Consider the following 22,150-nt stretch of genomic DNA (forward strand, 5'->3'; position numbering starts at 1 on the left):
TCAGAAACCTCTTCCATCACTGCTACGGTAGCAGGTTCTGGAAGGGCTGCTGGTCCGTTGCGATGAGCCAGAGAAACCAGCCACAGCAGCAGCACCTCGGCCAGGAGGGCTGGGGCAGTGATGAGACTCGGGGGGCAGCTCTCAGGCGCCCCCTCCCAGGCAGCTCCCACCCCCAGCACATCGTCCAGCCAGGAAGGTCGGGGCAGTGATGAGATCGGGGGGAGCTCTCAGAAGCCCATCTCCCAGGCGGCTCACACCCCCAGCACATCGTCCAGCCAGGAGGCCCGGGGCAGTGATGAGATCGGGGGGGGGGGGGGGAGCACTAAGCCGCCCCCTCCAGGCAGCTTCCACCCCCAGCACATCGTCTAGCCAAGAGGGCCGGGGCAGTGATGAGATCGGGGGGAGCACTCAGGCGCCCCCTCCCAGGCAGCTCCCACCCCCAGCACATCGTCTAGCCAGGAAGGTCGGGGCAGTGATGAGATCGGGGGGAGCTCTCAGGCGCCAATCTCCCAGGCGGCTCACACCCCCAGCACATCGTCCAGCCAGGAGGCCCGGGGCAGCGATGAGATCGGGGGGAGCACTAAGGCGCCCCCTCCAGGCAGCTCCCACCCCCAGCACATCGTCTAGCCAGGAGGGCCGGGGCAGTGATGAGATCGGGGGGCAGCTCTCAGGCGCCCCCTCCCAGGCAGCTCCCACCCCCAGCACATCGTCCAGCCAGGAGGCCCGGGGCAGTGATGAGATCGGGGGGAGCTCTCAGGCGCCCAACTCCCAGGCGGCTCCCACCGCCAGCACATCGTCTAGCCAGGAGGCCCGGGGCAGTGATGAGATCGGGGGGAGCTCTCAGGAGCCCATCTCCCAGGCGGCTCACACCCCCAGCACATTGTCTAGCCAGGAGGCCCGGGGCAGTGATGAGATCGGGGGGAGCACTCAGGCGCCCCCTCCAGGCAGCTCCCACCCCCAGCACATCGCCCAGCCAGGAGGCCCGGGGCAGTGATGAGATTGGGGGGAGCTCTCAGGAGCCCATCTCCCAGGCAGCTCCCACCTCCCACCTGGCCTTGTCCTCAGAGGGCTGCGAAAGACGGCTGTGATTTCAGCCTCTAAGATTTCACGAAAACAGTCCAAATCTCAACCACTTTTAAATCTGCCCACACCCAGCTGTCCTACCAGGAACCTGGGACCGTAAGGGCCTGTGTCCAGAGGAGACAGAGGAACCTGATACCGTGGTTTTGCCAGATTTCCCACAAAATAAGCAAGACCCAAACTGCTCTGAGAACATTACTTGGTGTTGGGTCAGATTCGACTATGAAGAGGAAAAGCTCAGCAGCGGTAACTTTCTAGGAACCACCTACAGAATTATTATCTACATAGAATCATAAATGACTGCTAAAACAGTACAGACAAGACCATGCAAAACTCCCCGCTTATCACTTAAAGGCTCCACGACGGCCCTTAAAGAGAAGTCCTTGCTATTTGTTGGGCACGGACGTTAAGGCCACGCTGAATCGCTCCGGTACGCTGATGCGCTGTCGGCCCCGCCGGCTCTGGACCGGTAAGGTGCTGGGACCCTGAGTTCTCCGGAGCGGGCCACCACGAAGGAGCCGGCGCAGAGGACAGGCTGTTAGGGCGGGGGTGCGCAGAGGCGGACGGCGCGGCAGCCCTGAATGTAGCGCGCGCTCCGCCCACCCGCACCGCCCCTGCCTGCGCGGCGCCTACCTTGGTCTTGCTGTCGAAACAGGTGAAGCCGAGAGCGAAGTCCACTGTGAAGCACAGCGTGGCTCCTTGCCAGCTGCATGGGTACGTTTTGGACTAGAAAAAAAGATCGATTGTGAGAAAACATCTTTTTAAAATGGTGCTTAATCTCAACTGGTTAGCTACAATATCCTCTGGAGGAGGAAATGGTAGCCCACTCCAGTATCCTTGCCTGGAAAATCTCAGGGACAGAGGAGCCTGGTGGGCTGCAGTCCGTGGGGTCGCCAAGGGTCGGGCACGACTGAGCGATGGACACTTACACTTACTTACACTATTCTCCCCCATCAGAACCTGCTTTTAGAAAACCAAAGCGCACGGAGGTCCCTGGGCGACGCTCTCACGCGGTGCCTCCCGCGCTGGCCCACCGGCAGGCGCAGAGTCAGCAGAGGTGCCGGTCTCAGCAGAGCGGAGCCCGGCGGCGTCCTCCAGAAACACCCTAACCCCAGATCATAACTCCCCGTGATGCCACCCAGCACCATCCCCGTCACACGAATGAGCGTGCACGCTTTGCTCCTACAAGCTGCCTTGGGGCAGCCCAGCCTGCAAGTGCGTCCCCAGACACGAGACCCGGCTGCTCTCGGGAGACGTTAGGAGGGGTCTGACCCAGAACAAGAGCAAAGGACCGAAGCAGCAGACACTCCAGCAAGCTCCGCGCCCGGGGCCGCGGGAGGGAGACTGCGGTGGGGGCGGGCGGGGCGACCCCGACAGGCTCTGGGTTTGCAAGGATCAGGCGATCGGTGCACACAGCGCCTAGCAGTGCCGGCTGAGTGTGAGCACCAGAGGCATGGCCGGTGCTCCCGTGGCTGCTATTCTGTCAAATTCTCAGCTAAGCGCACGGATCTTGGCACAGTGATGGTGATGCCAGGCGCGCCAGACTCACGTGGCAGGAGCCAAGGGTGAGCCCTCCAGTCCCTGGGGGGACTGTGCCTTCCCTCGTTCTGTTTCAGGAGACAGTTCCTCTAGTCGCGACAGTTCCGGGCTACATTTCCTGTATCCTTACATAACACCGTTGGGGAATTGGGTCAACACCGAGGGATACTTGAGCCGACTTGCTGAGGAGGACGCACCCCATGAAAAGATAAGGTAAGTTTACCCAGGCAAGCTTCTGCCCTTGTGGGGAAACAGCTCCTGGAAGACGATGCTCCCAGGGGCCCGGGGCAGGACCCCCTGTGTGAGGGCGCTGTGCCAGCCGGGGACATGCTGACCTGCTCCCTCTGAGGCAGAGTTGATAACTGGGAGGAAGTCGGGGTCAGGCCCACCTGCTGACCCTGGAGCATCTCCAGGGAGGCTGGGGGCAGCTGGAAGCCACCCCGGGGGTGTGGATGGTGCAGCGCCCATGTGGAAGCAGATTCTGGTGCAGGGACACAGGGGCTGACGAGGGCCATTGTGGGGTCCTCCCCAGAGTCTGTGAGTGTGGGCTCAGCTCCCCCACCAGCCCTGGGACCCCAGACTGAGCAGTCGATCACGAGGGGACTTGGGCCCAGCCACCAGAAGGCCAGCCCCAGCACGGCCCCACCAAAGGACCCAGCGCCACCAGCTGGACCAGCCCTGGGCCCCTCACACTGCACGGCTAGCTGCATCAGGACGCAGCCTCACCGCCAGCATCTAGCGACCTCCATATGGACGGGGCCTGGCAGCCGGGGGGGCCAGGGACCAGCGGTCCAGCTGTGTGCCCACCGCAGTCAGCCCTGTCTGCACAAAGGCACCCATACACGCACATGGGGCCCTGCTGGAGCACACAGCTCCGGTGTCCAGGGGGCTGTGTGCCGCTGGAGACTCGGGGCGTCTCCAAGATTGGGAAAAGTAACTGGCTCACCTGGGATACAGAGACGCAGAGAAGTAGGCAAAATGAGGGAATGAAGGAACGTTTCCCCAGTGACGGGGTATGATGAACCCAAGAAGAACCAAGCAAAGTGCAGATAAGAAATCTACCTAACAGAGTTCAAGGTAATGACCCGAAAGATGCTGAGAGAACTTGGGGAGGAGAATGAACACAGTAAGAAGTCTAACAGAGTCAGAAAATATAAAGATGAAAAAAAAGAGAGCTGAAAAATTACAAATACACTAGGAGGAATCAAGAGTAGACTAGATGTTACACAGGAGCAGAGCAGGACGCTGAATGACAGAGCAGTGGGAATCATCCACGCTGAACAGAAAAAAGAATTTTAAAATGAGGACAGTTTAAGAGAGTTCTGGAGCAACTTCAAGGTTATTATTTTTCACATCATAAGGTCTCAGGAGGGGACTGCTCCATCCACACACAGCTCGATCTGTGGGATTTACCTTCTGTACCAAGGAGGGAGAAACAACCCAAGCACTCGAGCTGCGTTATGCTCCTTACTGGGTCAGTGAGTTTGAGGAAGGGCCTCAAGTGCCTGAAGAAATGCCAAGCGTCCAGTGACGCCTCAGTGAACATGGGTGATGAGCAGACTCCAGGGACCCAGCCGTGCCCTCAGTGGGGGGCTTCCCTTGGCTGGCATCCAGGCCCCTACCTCACGCTGGACAGAAACGCTGGGCTGAACGAGATGAAAACTCCCCACCTCGCTTCCCTCCATGACCTTCCACAGTGGCTCCCGACGCGCTGGACCCGGGGCCCTGGGCAGAGTCCTCCTGGCTTCTGCAGATGTGTGCTTCCCGGAACGACCGCCACGTCCGCTCTGATTTTGGTCGCTCAGAGACGAGCGGGCCACTTACCCCTGTCCTCTGCACGGCTCGGAAGGTGGCTCTCTGGAAGGACAGCTCCCAGGCGGCCAGCTCGTTGCCCAGCTCCACACCGAACACGTGGCGCCCGCCGTGGCCCACGAGGACGCTGAAGCAGAAGGGCCCGTGGTCCCCGCTGTCGGGATTCTGGAGTCCCAGGGAGAGGCTGGCTTGCGCCCAGCAGTCGTCTGGGAGCCAGAGCTGAAACGGACGGGGGTGACGCCGGTTAGAGGGGGATGGCCCCTGGGACCCGCCCGGGACGTGCTCCACAGGGACCCCCCGCAGCAGAAGCCCCCCGACACCGCTGCGGCGGAGACGAGCCTGTAAGGTAACTTCGTGCGTCAGCTGTGTCCCCCTCCCTACGCGCTGGAAGCGCCTTTCACCCACATTATCAGCGACCATAGTCTGTTTCTACGTTTAGCTTCCAGGACAAATATGAAAGTTATGAAGTGTTTGTGCTGAAGTTTATCCCCAAGCCAGCAAACGCTGAATTCAATGAGGCTCCCCAGCTGCGCCCCCCGCCGTGGTCTCAGACGGGGACACCCAGAAACCACACAGGAAATAGGACATCAGGTCATGAGCCAGGAAGAGCAAGCCTTCGGTCATGGACCTGACTTCTCAGAAACTGTCCACGGCTACCAACCTTGAGTGTCAGGACCGCCCACCAAAGAAGAAAGGACTCTTATCGAGTGTTTGTGGGGGGGAAACTGCGGCCGTGTTCTTTCCTATGCTGGGTGTGGTTTAGGGGGCTGTGCATGTCAATAGAATAAAAACAGGCTTTGGTGCCAGACAGACAGCACTTGGGACCTTCCCGGCCAATTGTCAGCTGTTGACCTTGAGATTTTACTTCTCCCTGAGTCTCCCTCTCACTTGAACCGCAAGTCTTGGGCTAATTAAGGGATGTCGGGAATGAGGCTGCAGCTCCTGCATCCTCACCACGTGGCTCACGTTCTGCTTACACCGAGCACGCCGGCCGTCAGGCAGGGTTGAGGGGGCACAGACTGAGCTTGCACGTCTAACATGCAGCGAACGGGATCCTGAGTGCATCAGCGACCACACACGCCAGCATCATGCTTCCATCCACCCACCCCGAGGCGCCCCTGCCCCAGACCCAGTGAAGAGAGACCAGCTAACGTTCAGTCTTCGGAAAACAAAACGCAAAGACTGTTTTAAAAAATTACCTGACTGGAGAAGGAAATGGCAAGCCACTCCAGTATTCTCGCCTGGGAAATCCCATGGACGGAGAAGCCTGGTGGACGACAGTCCGTGGGGTCGCTATGGCATCAACGCCACTTTTAACTTCTGTCTTTTGTTTCTGCAGCACTTCTATTTGTGCTACGGTCATTTTATTGTTTGAGCTGGATGTTGCATTTGTGCAAAGCCCTTGTTTGGATTGTGTAAATGTGAAAAATACCAAACAATTGTCAAAAGAAAAATTAATCTGTGATCCCAATTTGAAGATAATCTGGAAAATTAGTACATTCATCATGTAAAGTGAAGTATGTCTGACCGCCTTAAAAAATTACCTGGGTCTTTCCTGCTTCTATTTATTTGAAAATATGATACCAGCAATATAGGAAATTTAAAAGACAGATAAGTCCATTATGACTGCCTTTTGTCATCTAATTTGTTTTTATAGTCCCTCCAGGCAATGTATCCAGATTCCAGATCACTGGTGGCTCAGAGGGTAAAGCGTCTGCCTGCAATGAGGGACACCCAGGTTCGATCCCTGGGTGGGGAAGATCCCCTGGAGAAGGAAATGGCAACCCATTCCAGTACTCTTGCCTGAAAAATTCCATGGACGGAGGAGCCTGGTGGGCTACATACAGTCCATGGGTCGCAAAGAGTCGGACACGACTGAGTGACTTCACTTTCTTTCTTTCATGCCTCTTTGTACACATAATTCTATAAGTGTGTAATGTGGTTTTAATGGAGTACTTAAAATACACGATCACGTTGAAACTTTATTTCTCAATGGTTTTTTAACGATTCATCCAACTTTCACTCATTTAAAAACATCACTGTATATTCCCATGGGCACAGCTATCTGGCTCCTGTGACTTTCTCGTGTAGAGTCAGTTCTGGCCTGAGCTCGTCTGATGGAGCAGTCAAGCGCGTGTGAGTCTTCATCTGCAGGGACAAACCTCAGCTCTATGTGCAAGAACAAAGAGAAGCATTAAAAACAGCCTTTGCCCAACCCAAGAAATCCCTGGGAAGGATGCTTAGGGGTTTCGCAGGTGTGACTACTTCCTGAAACTAACTCTGTTGTGCCCCACGAAGAATGCCGACACTGATGCTGAGAAGTGAGTGAGGTTGCTGACACGCACAGCTCCGCCCCAGGAACCTCCCGGGCCCCTTGAGATAATGAGAACTGCAGTGTCTCATTATGACCAAAGACTGGGAGCGACTTCAAACCTAAGTTCCCCGAGCTGCTGTGGAGACTGAGTAACGAGGCCCCCACTCCTCTCCCACGGCCTCAACAGCTGCCGAGGCCCCGTGCCGGCTGCCCGCCACCTCCCCGGGCCTGCCACCCTCAGAGAGCCTTCTGAGTCCTCTCTCTGCCCCTTGGAGGTGGAGATCTTATTAAAGCCGCCGCCAGCTCTACGGAGCCCCCCACGCCCCTGGAGGATGAAGGCCCAGGACGTCACCCTGACCTCCAAGCTCTGCACGTGGGACTCTCCCTCCGAGGGGTCCAACCAAACTGCAAAACTATCTCCACCCACGGAGACACCAGAGAGGTCCTCTCCTTCTGGCGGGGGGCGGGGGGTCAGGGGCTGCAGGCGGGGCCCACCTGGCCCACGCTCGCCTCCTCACCCAGCCCAGGGGCCTCCGCCCTTGTTCCAGGGGAGCTGAGGTCAGTCTCTGCCCGCACTGAACATCGTCCTTGTCCAACTTGGATGGGGACGGTTCTTCCAACAGGACCTGAGGAGTCATATTGCCATTATTCACATAGGTCCAGTGAGCGGCAGGTGGAGAACAGGTCCCAGAGGGAAGCTAGAGCGCTTCCTGCAAGGCCAGCGCTGCCGACAAGTGAGACAAACCAGCACTCACAGGTGGGACTTCCAGGGCGAAGGGCTGCTCACATTTTGATAGATCCTTCCTCCCATCGGTACCAACTTTCCCATCTCTGACACTCTAGGCGGCAAACATATCACTTCATGATTTTCACTTGCATTTCTTTTCTTATTTCTGTTTAAAAATGTTTTATTATTGGAGTAAGGTGGATTTAGGGCTTCAGTGGTAAAGGTGGTAACGAATAGGCTCAGTGGTAAAGAAGTCCCCTGCTAACGGAGGAGATGTGGGTTCCATCCCTGGGTTGGGAAGACCCCCTGGAGGAGGAAATGGCAGCCCACTCTGGTACTTTTGCCTGGAAAGTCCATGGACAGAGGAGCCTGGCTGGCTACAGTCCACGGGGTCGCAAGACAGTCAGGTACACTGAGAAGGCACACACACAGACACACAGATACACACACACAGACACAGACACACACACACAGACACACCACACACACAGACACACACAGACACACACACCACACACACGCACACACACACACACAGATACACACACACAGACACAAACACAGACACACCAAAAACACACACACAGACACACACCACACACACGGCGATTCACAATGCTGCATTAGTCCCAGGCACACACACACACACACACACAGGGCGATTCACAATGCTGCATTAGTTCCAGGCACACACACACACACACACAGGGCGATTCACAATGCTGCATTAGTCCCAGGCACACACACAGTCACACACACACAGACACAGACACACACCACTCACACATACACACACACACACACACAAGGGCGATTTACAATGCTGCATGAGTCCCAGGCACACAGCAGTGACGCCGTCATACGTAAGTGTGTGGGCGCTCAGTTGCAAAGTTGTGTCCGACTGTTTGTGACCTCATGGACTGTAGCCCTCCAGGCTTCCCTGTCCTCCACTATTTCCTGGAGTTTGCTCAAATTCATGTCTACTGAGCTGGCTATGCTACCTAACCACCTCATCCTTTGCCTCCCCTTTCTCCTTTTAGCTTCAGTCTTCCCCAGCATCAGGGTCTTTCTCAATGAGTTAGCTCTTCACATCAGATGGCCAAAGTATTGGAGCTTCAACTTCAGCACCAGTCCTTCCAAGGAACATTCAAGGTTGATTTATACATGTATCTAATATTTTTCAGATCATTTTTCCATTCAGGTTGTCATAGATTATGAAGCAGAGTTCCCTGTGCTACCCAATATGTCCTTGTTGGTTGTCAGAATGCAAACAGCCCACATTCTTTGCCCCAGAAATTCTGCCTCTATACATTTTTCTTGGTTATACTTGCACACATGTAAAATGATTTATTACATTGTTTGTAATTTCAGAAAAGGGAACAAATGAAATATTCCTTGATAAGGGCTTGGTGAAATAAAATATGATATATTCATGGAATTAAATACTAGTCAGTGGTATTGAAGAGGGATCACCTCTTTGTGTATGTTGAAGATCCGCAAGTTACACTGCAGAGCAAAAAGTGACGTGAGGGTTAGTGCGTGTGCTTCCATCTGCAGAGGGAAGAAAGAATCGTGTACGTAAAGTAAAACAGGATTCAGCTCCGCTTCAGGCCAAGGGAGCCTGGGCCCCCCCCTCCAGAGCGGCCTCTGGAAGTTACTCCCTAGTCTGTGCCTCAGAGCCTCACGGGGAAGACGAACACGATGAGGACTCCCTCCTGGGGGGAGTGGGGGCAGGACTCACTCAGGAGGGAGACGGAGCAGCCAGCAGAGCTCCAGGACCGGCGCTCACAAAGGGAAGGCCCGGTATCAAGGGCCTCTGCAAACAGGTGAGTGACTAGTTGCACTGAGCAATGCAGACGGGATGTTCTCATGTGGGGAGGGGACATTCACACCGGAGGTGCCTCACTGCTGAGCAGGGCTTTCACTGCCCACTACGTGGGGGCTGTTTATAATTTCAGTCACAACTGCAATCAAGTCTGATGGATTCAGTTTTCTCATCTCTTTCATGGTGAGTGTGAAATACAGACACATAACTTTAAGAACTAGAAAAAGGAATTTATGGAGAGGAGAAAGTGTGGCAGAAACACACCACCACAACCACAAAATTTGATTTCTGGACTATATATTAACGGCTATATTTTGAATGATTATGAAAATAAATCATTTAAAAATTCTAAAGTACTAGTTCTTAAAATAATCATTTATCTCAATTTTTGAAAGGTGAATTAAATATCATAATTTTAAATTCATATGTTCAACATCAAGGATTAAAGTCACATGAGAAAGGGGGAGATTTTGTAAGATCACTATTTAAAGACTTCTAATAGGATATCCACAACTTTCAGTCTCCTTTTTAAAAATGTCAAATGCTGTGCATTTATTATTGTTGTTGCTATTATTTGCCCTGAATTGAGTTTAACACTTTTGCTATAATCATCCTCTTGGCTAATTGCATGATTTCACTTACTTCACAGCATATTTACTGATTAAACATTTTCTCAATCTTTCTGAAAAAATATGCTGGATAAAATAGAACAGGCTCTATAGTTTATTAATGAAGCTCACATATAAAATATGATGGTTTTTGGAGACATTCCAATACCAAATACGTGTCTTAGGTGTATGTTGTGAAAAGTCACTTCAGTCATGTCCAACTCTTTGCGATCCCATGGATGGCAGCCCACCAGGCTCCTCTGTCCGTGGGATTCTCCAGGCAAGAACACTGCGGTGGGTTGTCATGCCCTCCTCCAGGGGATCTTCCCGACCCGGGGATCAAACCTGCGTCTCTTCCGTCTCCTGCACTAGCAGGTGGGTCCTGTGCCACTAGCACCCCCGGAAGCTCTCTTAAGTGTACGGTGGGGGCGGTTTACTGGCTCAGTCATGTCTGTCTGTGAGGCCCCAGGGACTGCAGCCCGCCAGGCTCCTCTGTCCATGGGGTTCTCCAGGAAAGAATCCTGGAGTGGGTTGCCATTTCCTTCTCCACTCTTAAGTTTATGGAAAGCCATACAAACAAGTTGTAAATATAAAAAGGCCAGAAGGAAACAATGCAGAGCCTACATAAAATGAAGACTTGAAAGCGCCTCTCCGACATTCTTTGTGGAATTTTGATGAGTGATGGCGGGACGAACCTGTACATGCTCATGTCATCTGACTGTTTCGACACTGGTAAATCTCTCTCTCCCTTTTCAAGCCCAAAGGGACGGCTGTTACCATGGACACATCTGGTGTGCAAAGGATGCTTAAACTTACCTTGTGAACCTTAAACAGAACCTCACAGAGGTGATAGGTTTTTTCTGCTTGGACCCAATCCAATGTGCTCACCTGTAAGAAGCATAAGATAGACACGTGAATCTTATGTGTTTTCACCCAAAATACGGGGAGCCGTGTGAGGTGACGGAGGTGTTAATTACCCCGCTTGTGGGACTCGCTGGACAAGATACACGGACATCAAACGGTCACACTGTGCACTTTACACGCATTACACTTTTCTTAAGTGTACCTCAATAAAACTGGAAAAAGGGTTTTAAAGTATACATGACATTAGATAAATGTTTTCAGGTTGAGAGTTTAAACATTTATAACAATAAAGTCAGTCAATGTGTCTTTTCCTTAATTAAGCCTTAAGCAGGAGCAGGACAGCTGGCAAACTGGACTAGACGCCGCGGTGGACTCCGACGAGTAGCTGTGTGTTCCCGCCCTTGGAGTCTTGGCATGAGGTTCGAATATGCTTACACACATTATTGATTCTAGAACCTGGTGATGGAGGAACTTACCTATTACACAGTTGGGCATCACTTAAGTAATTCTTTTTGGATGCTTTTGCCTTAAGTAAAGGACCAACTTTGGGTTAAATTTAAGAATCTTGGGGGTACTGTGGAGAAGGAAATGGCAACCCACTCCAGTGTTTTTGCCTGGAGAAGCCCAGTGATGGGGGAGCCTGGTGGGCTGCCGTCTATGGGATCACAGAGTCGGACACGACTGAGGCGACTTAGCAGCAGAGGGTACTGAGTCTCCCAGGTGCGCACCTCCTCACTCACCCTGCTACGGTCCTGACCTGTCTGCTAGGCCCTGCTCTCTTGGGTCTGCAGTGACCACCTGTGGTTGGAGGTGTCTCTTCTATCCAATTTTTCTTGCTGACAGTCAGCCTCCTCTCCCCTGCACCTGGGGAAGACCCCTGTCCACGCCCGGCTCACGTGATACTGGCAGGTGTCGGCTCAGCCCGGGGGGCGGTGCATCTCCCCCTCTGGGCCACAGAGACCATTTCAAGGAGAACATGTCTCGTCAGGGATGCGCCTGAGGCTGAGAAGAGGCTCCGGTTTCTGGTGGAACCGTTTGTTCCCTGGACTTGAAGAGAAGCGCTTCCACCCTGAGAGCCTCTGGAAGCTGTGTGGGGACCCCGTGGCGGCGGTCACTGATGTACCTGTGATGGTCATCAGCTGGGACACGTGCCCACTGAGCCAGGACGATGAGAGGGGGGCGGGACCTGAACTCCACTAGCCGCTCACTTTTCTGCAAACCTCACAAAGTCTATTCGTCAATTCCTGAAAGCAGGTCTCTTCCTTGCCCTCTGTCTTGACAATGTTCTATTTTATCTGAGCACATTTTATCTGTCTCACCTGAAACAGAGTTGAAACTGTAGATGCTCAGATGTAATATCCTGGAACATTTAAATATTATTGTGGAACACTTATGTACCCACAGAAGTGACAAAGAATAATATTCTATACTGGGTACATAATTGTCTAATACGCCTTCAGCTTACACATCTTCTCTTAATTTATTCCTTTCCAGGTAAACATTTTTTAAGTGATATATTTCCCTACTTGACAACCTTAAAGTTACTTCCGATTTTTCTTGCACATTCATAGCCAGGTGCCACGTAATGTGTGTTAACGCTGTAAGATGCTGTAAAATTGGTTTCATAAGTGCTGTTTAACACATTCTAATGGTGTTTGAAAACACAAGCAGTTGAAACATTATTTTTCAGGTCCCAATTTGCAAACAGAAATAACGACTCACTTTAAGGAAGGAAGGTCAAGTACATGAGAAGGCTGGGAAAATCCAGCTTCTCCCGCGTTGACCAGCCCTCGGTTACGACCTGGGCGCCCCACCCTCGCCGCTGGCTGTGTCCTTTCGTGGGTACCTGGGCCCAGGGAAGCCACGGCCGCCCCCGCCCCAGGCTGCCCCTTCCTTCCAGCCTTTCTCCCCGCTTCCCCCCAATTCCTTCAGCGTCTCCCTCCTCTCATCTCGGAGGAGCTCAGAAACCAGCCTGATGACAGGACTTTCTCTTTCATGTTCCCACAGAATCTCCGGGCCTGTTGAAAGTTCACGGCAACATCTGACACAGTGTGGTAGACACCCGCTCCACAAGGCTCCACGTCAACCTTGGCCATGCCCGGCGCCCCGTGGGCAGAGGGGGGCGGTGGACCGGACTGGGTCCCAGGGCACATCCCGGGTGCCTCTGGGGCTCTGCTCTCCCGGAGGAATTTATTTGCTCTCCTCCCCACCCCCACCCCGCCCCGCGAGAGAGCTGTCCTGTCATCCCAGCCCGGAGAAGCCAGGTGACCCCGAGCCCCTCCCGTGTGGCACACGCCTCTGCGGACGCAGAGCAGCAGCGGGGCCAGGACACTGGTGAGATGCTGCGAGTCATCGACAGTCCCCTCACCGGCACGACCTCACTCCCCGCGTCAGCACGCAGGAGACAGATAAATGTAGCGTTAAGAGCTTCACACACGGCTGCCTTAGACTTGGGCAAAGCAGAAATCATTACTGGCAATTTGCCTCCAGCTCCAGGATACAAAAATGCAAGGTCAGACAGAACATATGTGGATTTACATGTGTGTAAATATTCACTGGCCATACTTTCTGTATTGCTTTTACAGTGAGAAGTTGCCGAGTACTAAGCGTAAAATTTCATCTGTTAAATGCAAATGCTCTGGAGTTTCAGACACATTTTAAATATATAAATCAAGCCTTAGTGTTCTGTTTGATCCTATGAGGTATTCAGCTAGCATTTGTGACTTTTTCATACAACTGAGGAAACCGCTGAGCAGAGTGTGGGTGAGGTGTCTGTGAGCCCTCAGCCGGGAAGTGGAAGGATTCCGTTTATAGCCCAAAGCTTCCAATCGTCAACTTACAACTTTTCCTTTCCCCTGAGGCCCTTTTCTCTAACATTTTGCTGAGTAAATATTTCCATTGTCTCATTAAATCTTTCAGCCCTCATTTTATTTTATTTTTTTTTTCAGCCCCCATTTTAAAATACGCTTTCATTATTTCGGATAGTCTGTGAAAATTATTTAAACATTTCACTTTAAACTAGCATAATGCCACTATGTAGGAGCAACGTTTAATTTTTTTTTTCTGTTCATAAAGTTGCTGTGTTTCTGGTTCTGCAGGTAAGCGGCTGAGCGTCAGCACGCCTGTGTGAGCAGCAGCGCAGGCCTGAACGGACAGAAGCATCACCAGTCTTCTTAAAGCCAAAGAGACGGACCGGCCTGGGCCTGACGTGGCCCCAAGACACACGTGGATTGAGAGCAGGGGGTGGAGAAAAGACTCCCCTGATCAGAAGGAAGCAGAGGGGGTATCCCTTTCCTACAGAACACACTTTACAATAAGGGGGTTATCAGGGACAAAGAAGGTTATTACGGAAGGATTAAAGGTCAGTTCTCAAAGCAGACGTAAGCATCCTTAACACGGCTGCACCTAACAACAGAGCCTCAGGCCACGCAGCAGGTGCTCACGGCAGGTCAGGGGAGCGGAGCTCAGAGCTTCCCCCCGGGGACCAGGAACCAGCCGGGTGCCCCACTCAGCACGCGTCTCACCCTCCAACGTCGGCGCACGCGGGCACTCACGCCCACTGCGGGAGGTGGCGCGGCTTCGCTAGATGGTGGGCAGGGTCAGGATGGATCCGGACCTCCGGCTCCCAGCAATCACCAGCCCCCCACTGGATTCACGCACTCGGGGCACTCACGCCCGCTGCGGGAGGTGGCGTGGCTTCGCTAGATGGTGGGCAGGGTCAGGATGGATCCGGACCTCCGGCTCCCAGCAGCCGCCAGCCCCGCACTGAATTCATGCAAACCTTAATTTACTGGTGAGGGCCGGAACAGCTGACCTCGGTCCAGAGGCAGCCAGGGCTGGGAGAGGGGACCAGACTTGCCACATTGCCCTTTTCACCTCTGGGGTCAGCTGAGCATCTGTACCCCCTGAATCCAGAGTCAGGAGCGGGGGCGTCTGTGGAAAGACGCGGTGTACCTGCTGCTACTAAACTACCTGTGACGTAGAAGTTTTAAAACTAAAAAATAGTAGAGGGCAAATCTAGTTTTACTGTCAGACATCTAGTCAATAATGCATGTTTTCAGTGATAAGCAAGGTTTTCTTTAATGAGCTTTTTCTTGGGGAATAATTTTAGAGGATGAGATGATAAGGTTACAACCCCGATTCAAAAGACTTGAGTCTGAGCAAACTCTGGGAGATGGTGAAAGACAGGTGAGCCTGGCGGGCTGCAGTCCATGGGGCCACAGAGAGTCGGACTTCGTCCAAAAGCCACCTAAGAAAGGGGAGGAGCAGACGTTAAAGTTGCTTCCGGTTCCAGGGAGGCCAGGGGGAGGGGACCCTGCCCCTGGGGTGCAGAGAGACCACACGGCCCCTCGGCCAGACCCCGCTCACAGCAGAGCACTGAGCGGATCTCAGGCTTCTGAGCACAGTATTCAGGTGGTAGCAGCTGGCGCCAGGCAAACACACCCCAGCGGCTGAGGTCAGCAATCGATTTCGTATGATGTGACGTTTGTGCCATAGATCGATGCCAAGAAAATTTGCCATGGGATTTCAAAATAAACAAGCAGAGCCTGGTGTTAACAGAAATGACACTGTCCAGCCGGAGATCCAGGAGGAGTCTGTGACCCCCGGTTAGAATTTCTGTCCGTGAAACTGAAACTGCCACGGGAAGTGGATGAAATCATCTTTCCCCAGAGCAAGTATGGAAATTTGATTAACATTTAAAGCACTTCTCACAACTTAGAATGTTGTGTGTGGGGAAAACTCATACCCTGAGGGTCTTAACTAGCAAGAAAGGAAAGATTAGGAGGACTTTCCGGCGCCTGATCTGGGGCATGGCAGGCTTCTCCCCCTGTTCTGCGGCAGGGGGTCCCTCCCTCAGGCAAAGTGGGTGCAGGAAGGCTGATCCTGCCCTCCCCTACTCCCCTGAACTGTCCTGGGCCAGCGGGGGGCCCCTCAGCCCAGAGCCCCGGAGTTCTGATTCCGGATCTGCCAGCCACACCCCAACTGCCTTCCGTGACATCACGGGGCCTGGGCTGAGACCATGGGGGTTATCTGTGGTTATCCTTAGGTTTACTTTCCTAGCAACAATGTTAAAGAACCTCACTGCATTTGAGAAAAATTCAGCGATTATGCAAATCTGTAGATAACTCTCCAGCATTAGTAATTCACAGCCTTGGTTTTTTGAAAAACTCAGGTCCCTGGTGGAATCCTGGCTTGAGTCCTGGGGACAGGAAAAAGCTCTGAGGGCAGACAAGCCTGGAGGCATCCGTGGTTTAGTACCCCGTGTTCTGCCACTGACAATCCTTCGGTTTCAACACACAGACCCCAGTTCTGTACCAAGTCAGCACTCAGGAACTTGGAGGGAGTCCTCCTCCCCGACACGACTTCTCTACCAGAAACTGCTGTTGTTCAATCGCTAAGTTGCGTCTGACTCTTTGCGACCCATGGACTGCAGCCCACCAGGCTCACCCGTGTTTTATCATCTCCCATTCATGTCCATTGAGTCAGTGATGCTATCTAATCATTTCATCCTCTAAAATTATTCCCCAGTAGAAAGCCTATTAAAGAAAACCTTGCTTAACGATGAAAGCATGCATGATTGTTTAGATGTCTGAGAGTAAAACTTGATTTTCCCTCTACTATTTTTTATTTTTAAAACTTCTTTACTGAGGTATGATTGACATTCCAAAAGCCGTAAGATGTACCACACACAACTGATGAGTCTGAAGATGAGGAGACACGTGAAACCAGCACCCCCCGTTTGTCATAAGCACGTCCATCACCCCACAGCCAGAGATGAGAGTGCTGGGTGGATGTGAGGCATGTAAACGGCGCGGCCACTGCGGAGACGGCGTGGAGGCTTCTCAAAGAAACGGAAGCAGAACTGCCGTTCGATCCAGCGATCCCACTCCTGGATATTTATCCAAAGGAAACAAACTCTGAGTCTCGAGAGCCCTGCGCCCCATGTCCCTCACCATTCACAGCAGCCCGGCCACAGACACGATTACAGTGTCCGCTGATGGGTGGAGGGCGGATAAAGAAAACGGGCTGTGTGCGGACAGCAGAAGGGCATTCGGCCCTACGGGGAAGGACACCCTTTCGTTTACTTTTAATGGCAGAAAAGCAACAATACTGTAGGTGACTTGCATCTCAACTGTTAGATCCTGAAGCGATCGGGTTGTGCTATTTGTCTGCAGCTCTGATGTTCGGACTCAGAAAGTGAGTCGGCTTTTACCGATAAACCTCGAGGCAGGGCACACACAGACTGGGTCGGTTTTGGGAAAGTGGTGCTGGTGAGAATTAGAAAATAAATTGCAAACTGTAGCATCCAGCATTAAATGTCTACTGTGGGCCCTACTAAATCAGGCAGTTTATTTTTATAAAATGCGGAGGACATGAGAGAAAATGTCTTTTTGTGTTTCAGTATTTGACCATGAAGTTAGGAATTTCTGATGAGAAGGCTCTTCTGTTCTGTGGCTCCTTCACCCATATGAAAGGTGGTGAGACCCCCATGCCTCTGCACCCCCACCTCCAGGCCGGCTGGTATCTTCAGCAGGAAAACACGCTCACGCCTCAATGGCTGCTTGAAAAGAAGGGAACCGTGGCCGGCTGATTAATGAGCTTAGAGTGAGAAGCGCCCACAGCAGAGTCCTCTCCATCAGCGGACGTGGGGCTGGAGACCGGCCCGCCGCGCACCCTCCCGACCGCTTCCAAATGCTGGGCCTGACGCGTCTTCGCTTAGAGAGCGGCCTCCTCAGCGTCCCTCCCAGTCCCTAGGGCCTGCTTACCGGGGGAGAGACGAAGACGTAGAAGGATGAGCCCTTCAGCACCAGGAACCTGGGTCGGAAGGTCTGAGACAAGCCGGCACCTCCCAGTCGCTCGCTGACCCAGCCCATGTGGACGACCTGCGGAGCAAAACCTTCAGAATGAACCACCAGGCCTCGTTCAGAGCTCAGGGTGGAGGGAGCAGACGACACGCCGTCCACCCCCCCAGTCCGGCCCGGCCACGGCCACCCTCCGATCCGGGCGCACAGCACGAATGTGTGACATCCGCGTCCAGACTGCGGCACTGGGCCAGGCTCTGAACACGAGCTTCTGAGTTATCTTAGTTTGGCCAGTGCTGGATGTCTCAGCTACATCCGAGCTCTGCCTTCCACATATATTTAAAAGCAAGTTATTTAATCACATTCTGTTAGAGATTAGTACTTCTAATCTGTCTCTGACGTTGCAAAAACAACCAGTATATTCTTCCTTTCTGTAGTAAACATATCACTAACACACGTGGGAGAAATGACTTTCTTTATCGCTCAACTTTCTAAAAACAGTGAACATAACACAATATTAGATTCTCAAAACTGGCTTTGACTATCTAGTGACACACAAGGCGAACTGTCACAAGTCAGAATATAATTTAAAAAGTTAATGGACACAGTCATGCAGCTTAAGAACTGAATGCATGGATTTAGCAATAAGCTAAGCCCCTGTGCAAGACCCGGGGTGTCTCCCCTGGGTCTCTTATCCCACTTCCCTCTGCATCTGCCTTAGACCACACGCCCTCTGAGGACAAGGCCCACGGCTTCCCCGTATCTGTTCCACACCCACGGCTGGAAAGGAGGGCTTGTCCGTAAAATATCTTGAAAGAAAGCGCGACTCTTCCTCTATCACTGTATGCGTACGTGCTAGGTCGCCTCCATCGTGTCCGACCCTTTGTGACCCCACGGACCGCAGCACGCCAGGCTTCCCTGCCCTTCACTATCTCCTGAGGTTTGCACAAACTCATTCCATTGAATCGGTGATGCCGTCTAACCATCATATCTTCTGTCACCCTCTTCTCCAACTATTGCAGATCTTTAAGTCACTAGCGAGCTCAAAAATCTGCTTTGATACCGTATTTATCACCAGGAATCTTACCAAGATTCTTTTCAAACTACTAATTTAGTAAAGACTGGTAGGACCAAAAAATAAACACCATTCAGAAGGAAAACCAAGTCACAGAAAGAAAACAACACTTGGTGGGTCTCTATCAGCATGGAGCGAGGGTCCCTAAGACCGCAGACACACTTTCCCTCTGCTGAGGACTCCTGGCAAACCAGGCTTCAGCTCGGATCTCAAAGGGGCAGGGGAGATGAACCAAGTCATCTACATGTAGGTAGGGACCTACACATACGTTTGGGGCCTACACATATGTGAGGGGCCTACACATACGCAAGGGGCCTACACAAATGTGAGGGACCTACACATACATAAGTGAGGGGCCTACACATACGCGAGGGGCCTACACAAATGTGAGGGGCCTACACATATGTGAGGGGCCTATATATATGTAAGGGATCTACATATATATATATAAGTAAGCTTATATATATATAAGTAAGCTACATATACATAAGGGACCTACATATACGTAAGGGACCTATACATACATAAGGGAGCTACACATACATAAGGGACCTATATATATAAGTAATTCTTTTGCCTGTAGGGAGGAAAAACTGTTGGTTTTTCAATCATATATTCAAATGCTGCCAAGTCTCCAACAATCATCTTTCTCTTCATGAAATCCTCAGAGATGGCGATGTAGGTCCCACAAGAGGTGGATGACATACTGGAACGTGATACGTGGGAACTTAGCTTAAGACAGAGCTGTAATACCCAGACATGAAAATGTATCAATAGGTAGGCAGACAGCCAGACAGATACAGATGGATGGATGGATAGATAGATGGATAGGTCCATAGATAGGTGATAGATAGATAAGCACGGATAGATGGATGGATGGACAGATAGATGATACATGGACAGATCCCTTTCCAGGTGGACCAGGGGTGAGCAGGAAGCTGAATGCATAACTCCCAGGCTGACTTGGAGACGACTGCTTCCAGCAGGGCAGCAGCAAGCGCTGTTCTCGGGAGGACAGCGTGTTGGGGACAGTCCCCCTCTGATTCCCCGAGGGGCGCCCTGGCTCTCTGGAGACGCGGCACCCACTGCGGGAGCCCCTCCGCTCCAGGCTGGCGGGCGCCCCCCAGGCTGCGGCCGTCGTTCAAGTCGCCGCTCTTCCTCCCTCGTTTGGTTGACACAGTGCAGGGCGCACGTCCAGCAGGAGTTACATACCGAGGAGCAAACTCGGAGCTCATCTTCCAGCAAAGATAGTGATGCACATGCACAGACTGTTAATAACCTGACAGGTCTATAAACGGGATGTGAAGTTAATGCAACTCCATATGTAATTTAATTCTGCCTGGATTAATTAGCAGAGAAATAAGTGATCGCTTAGCTGTTACTGGGAACATTGGCTGCTTTATGACTCTTCTTTAGGTATATGCAGTGCATAAATAATTTTAAGAAAAGCTAACTTTATCTTTTGCATTATGAACTTTCTAATGATTTATTACATATTCCAAGAAACAAAAATATAATTTTATGAACACCTACCTGATTGTATTAAATTAAGGGAATATAACCATTAAAATAAAGGAGCATATTTTTCTTTATCTTTTCTGATTTCATTTTTATTGAAAATTCCTTTTTCTTTGTTTTTTTCACTTGACTGAGTCAAAGTAACTAGTTAAGCACCCATCAGGTAATAACTATACAACTAGTCTCTTCCTTTCCACAGAAGAAGCTCGAATACCTTAAGTTATTTAAGCCTCTTTTGGTTTTTCTGATTGAGATATCCACTTTAAGTGAGGTTTTTCAGAAGAAACTTATTTTGTAATATATATCCTTGCTATTTTGGCGGGGTGACCATATGTCCTGGATTTCCTGGGACAATTCTAAATTTACTGCTGTCATCTTACTATTACTTTTAGGTCTGATGACAAATCAGTCCTTTCATTAGCCAAACATGAAAGTCTAAAAGTCTATATTCTATGCCTTTCCTACTATCCTTCCAGGTCTCTTTTCTTTTGTTTTCGTGTGTCAATTTCAGTGGCTGTCAAATGCCTTTATTTCTTCATGCTTATTCAAATGTTATTTTTACTACCTTCCAAAATCAATAATTAACTGCTAAAAATGAGGAAAAAATCTTTCCTTTTTAAAATAGGGTCCAACATCATAAATCTAAACTCCTACCATGCATACAAAATGTTTAGCTTTTGGAGAAATGTGAAACAGTCCTCTACTGGAAACTGGGCCTATCAGGGCCCCGCACAGTGAGGCTCATCTGTAGCATTTCTTTCTAGATAATCGAATCCAACCCTTGAGTAAACTCAAAGTTATATGAAATATTAAAGTTTAAAAAAAAGTTAGATTACCCATTACCACTGTCTTGTTTCGTAGATTAAGAAACCAGGGCTCAGATGTTAATTTGCTCTAACTATACCACCGGAGAAGGGGTTAGTGGGATCAGAATCCAGGTTTAATTCACATAAGGTCACCAGGACTGATATCACACAAACGTGGCTTAATACGTGATAACATTTCACTAAGATAAAACCATTGCAAAATCACTCCACTGCTCAGGGGTCCATGAAATCTAACTCATTTCATGTCCTTGTGTTGGGAGTTCTGCTTCTCAGATGGTTTTAACTTTCCTTGAACTAGTTCACGGTTCTCTCGTGTGATTCACTGGGAAAGAAGAGTTAATTTCTAAGTAAAACAAAACATGTTTTGATTTCCATACGGGTGCTCTTTTCAACCTGCCGGGCAATCAAGTGCAGTCACGAGAACGCGGTGTCCTCCAAATACGTCAGGTTCAAGCCTGCAGAAGCGCCGTGTTCTCAGCGTAATGGGCACTCACGTGCGCGCGTTTCCAGACCGCCGGCCACGCGTGATGTGTCTGGAAAGTCCTCGAGAGGCTGACGTCCCTGTGACAGGACGCAGAGCAGCTGAAGGGAGGGGTCCTGGAGGGCACGCTCTCTGCGGTCCTAAAACCACGTGGGCCCCACGGGGTTCCTGGACACAAAAGCCCTTCCGTGTCCCCGTTTCTTGCTTGTGGGGAACAGGCTTCATTCAGCCTCGGGGACCTTCCCTGGGTTCCAAAAGGCAGATCTCAGCAGCCGTTACTCAGGGACGGGTCAGGATGCCGAGACTAGGAGGGGCGATGCAGAAACTGCAGTGCATCCCCGGGGCAGGGTCCTGCCTCGCCCTTAGGGGACGCACAGAACAGTGTGTGAGTGCTTCTGCAGCGTGAAAACCCCACCAGAGGAAGCCCTCTTCATTCCAGAGAGAAGGTCACCGTTCGATAGGAACCACTGAAGCCCAGCACAAGACCATCTGATGCCAGCTGGTCCCTGGACAGAAGGAACGCCGCCCCGCACGCGCTGGGGCGCGGATCAGCGCTCCCACCTGGGCGAGAAGGTGCCCCAGGGGGGTCACGCCATTCTGAGAGCACTAGACCGCTGTGGCCCCTTCGCTGCGCAAAGCAAGAAAGCTGTTCTTTCCTACTTCTCCCAAAAGTCTGT

The 22,150-nt window shown here is 51.5% G+C and overlaps 1 protein-coding gene across 1 annotated transcript in view; it reads right to left on the minus strand.

Annotated features, from left to right (window-relative positions):
* Nucleotides 1–22,150, minus strand: part of SNTG2 (syntrophin gamma 2) — a 115,872-nt gene that overhangs the window by 7,813 nt on the left and 85,909 nt on the right. The window contains exons 12-15 of the mRNA XM_065947473.1: nt 17,537–17,653; nt 10,722–10,793; nt 4,444–4,650; nt 1,714–1,806 (exon numbers count right to left, since the gene is read on the minus strand). Coding sequence (XP_065803545.1) covers nt 1,714–1,806; nt 4,444–4,650; nt 10,722–10,793; nt 17,537–17,653 — 489 coding nt within the window. The remainder of the gene's footprint in view (nt 1–1,713; nt 1,807–4,443; nt 4,651–10,721; nt 10,794–17,536; nt 17,654–22,150) is intronic.

Source organism: Muntiacus reevesi, chromosome 10, assembly GCF_963930625.1.
Source record: "Muntiacus reevesi chromosome 10, mMunRee1.1, whole genome shotgun sequence".
In the NCBI taxonomy this organism is placed as follows: Eukaryota; Metazoa; Chordata; class Mammalia; order Artiodactyla; family Cervidae; genus Muntiacus; species Muntiacus reevesi.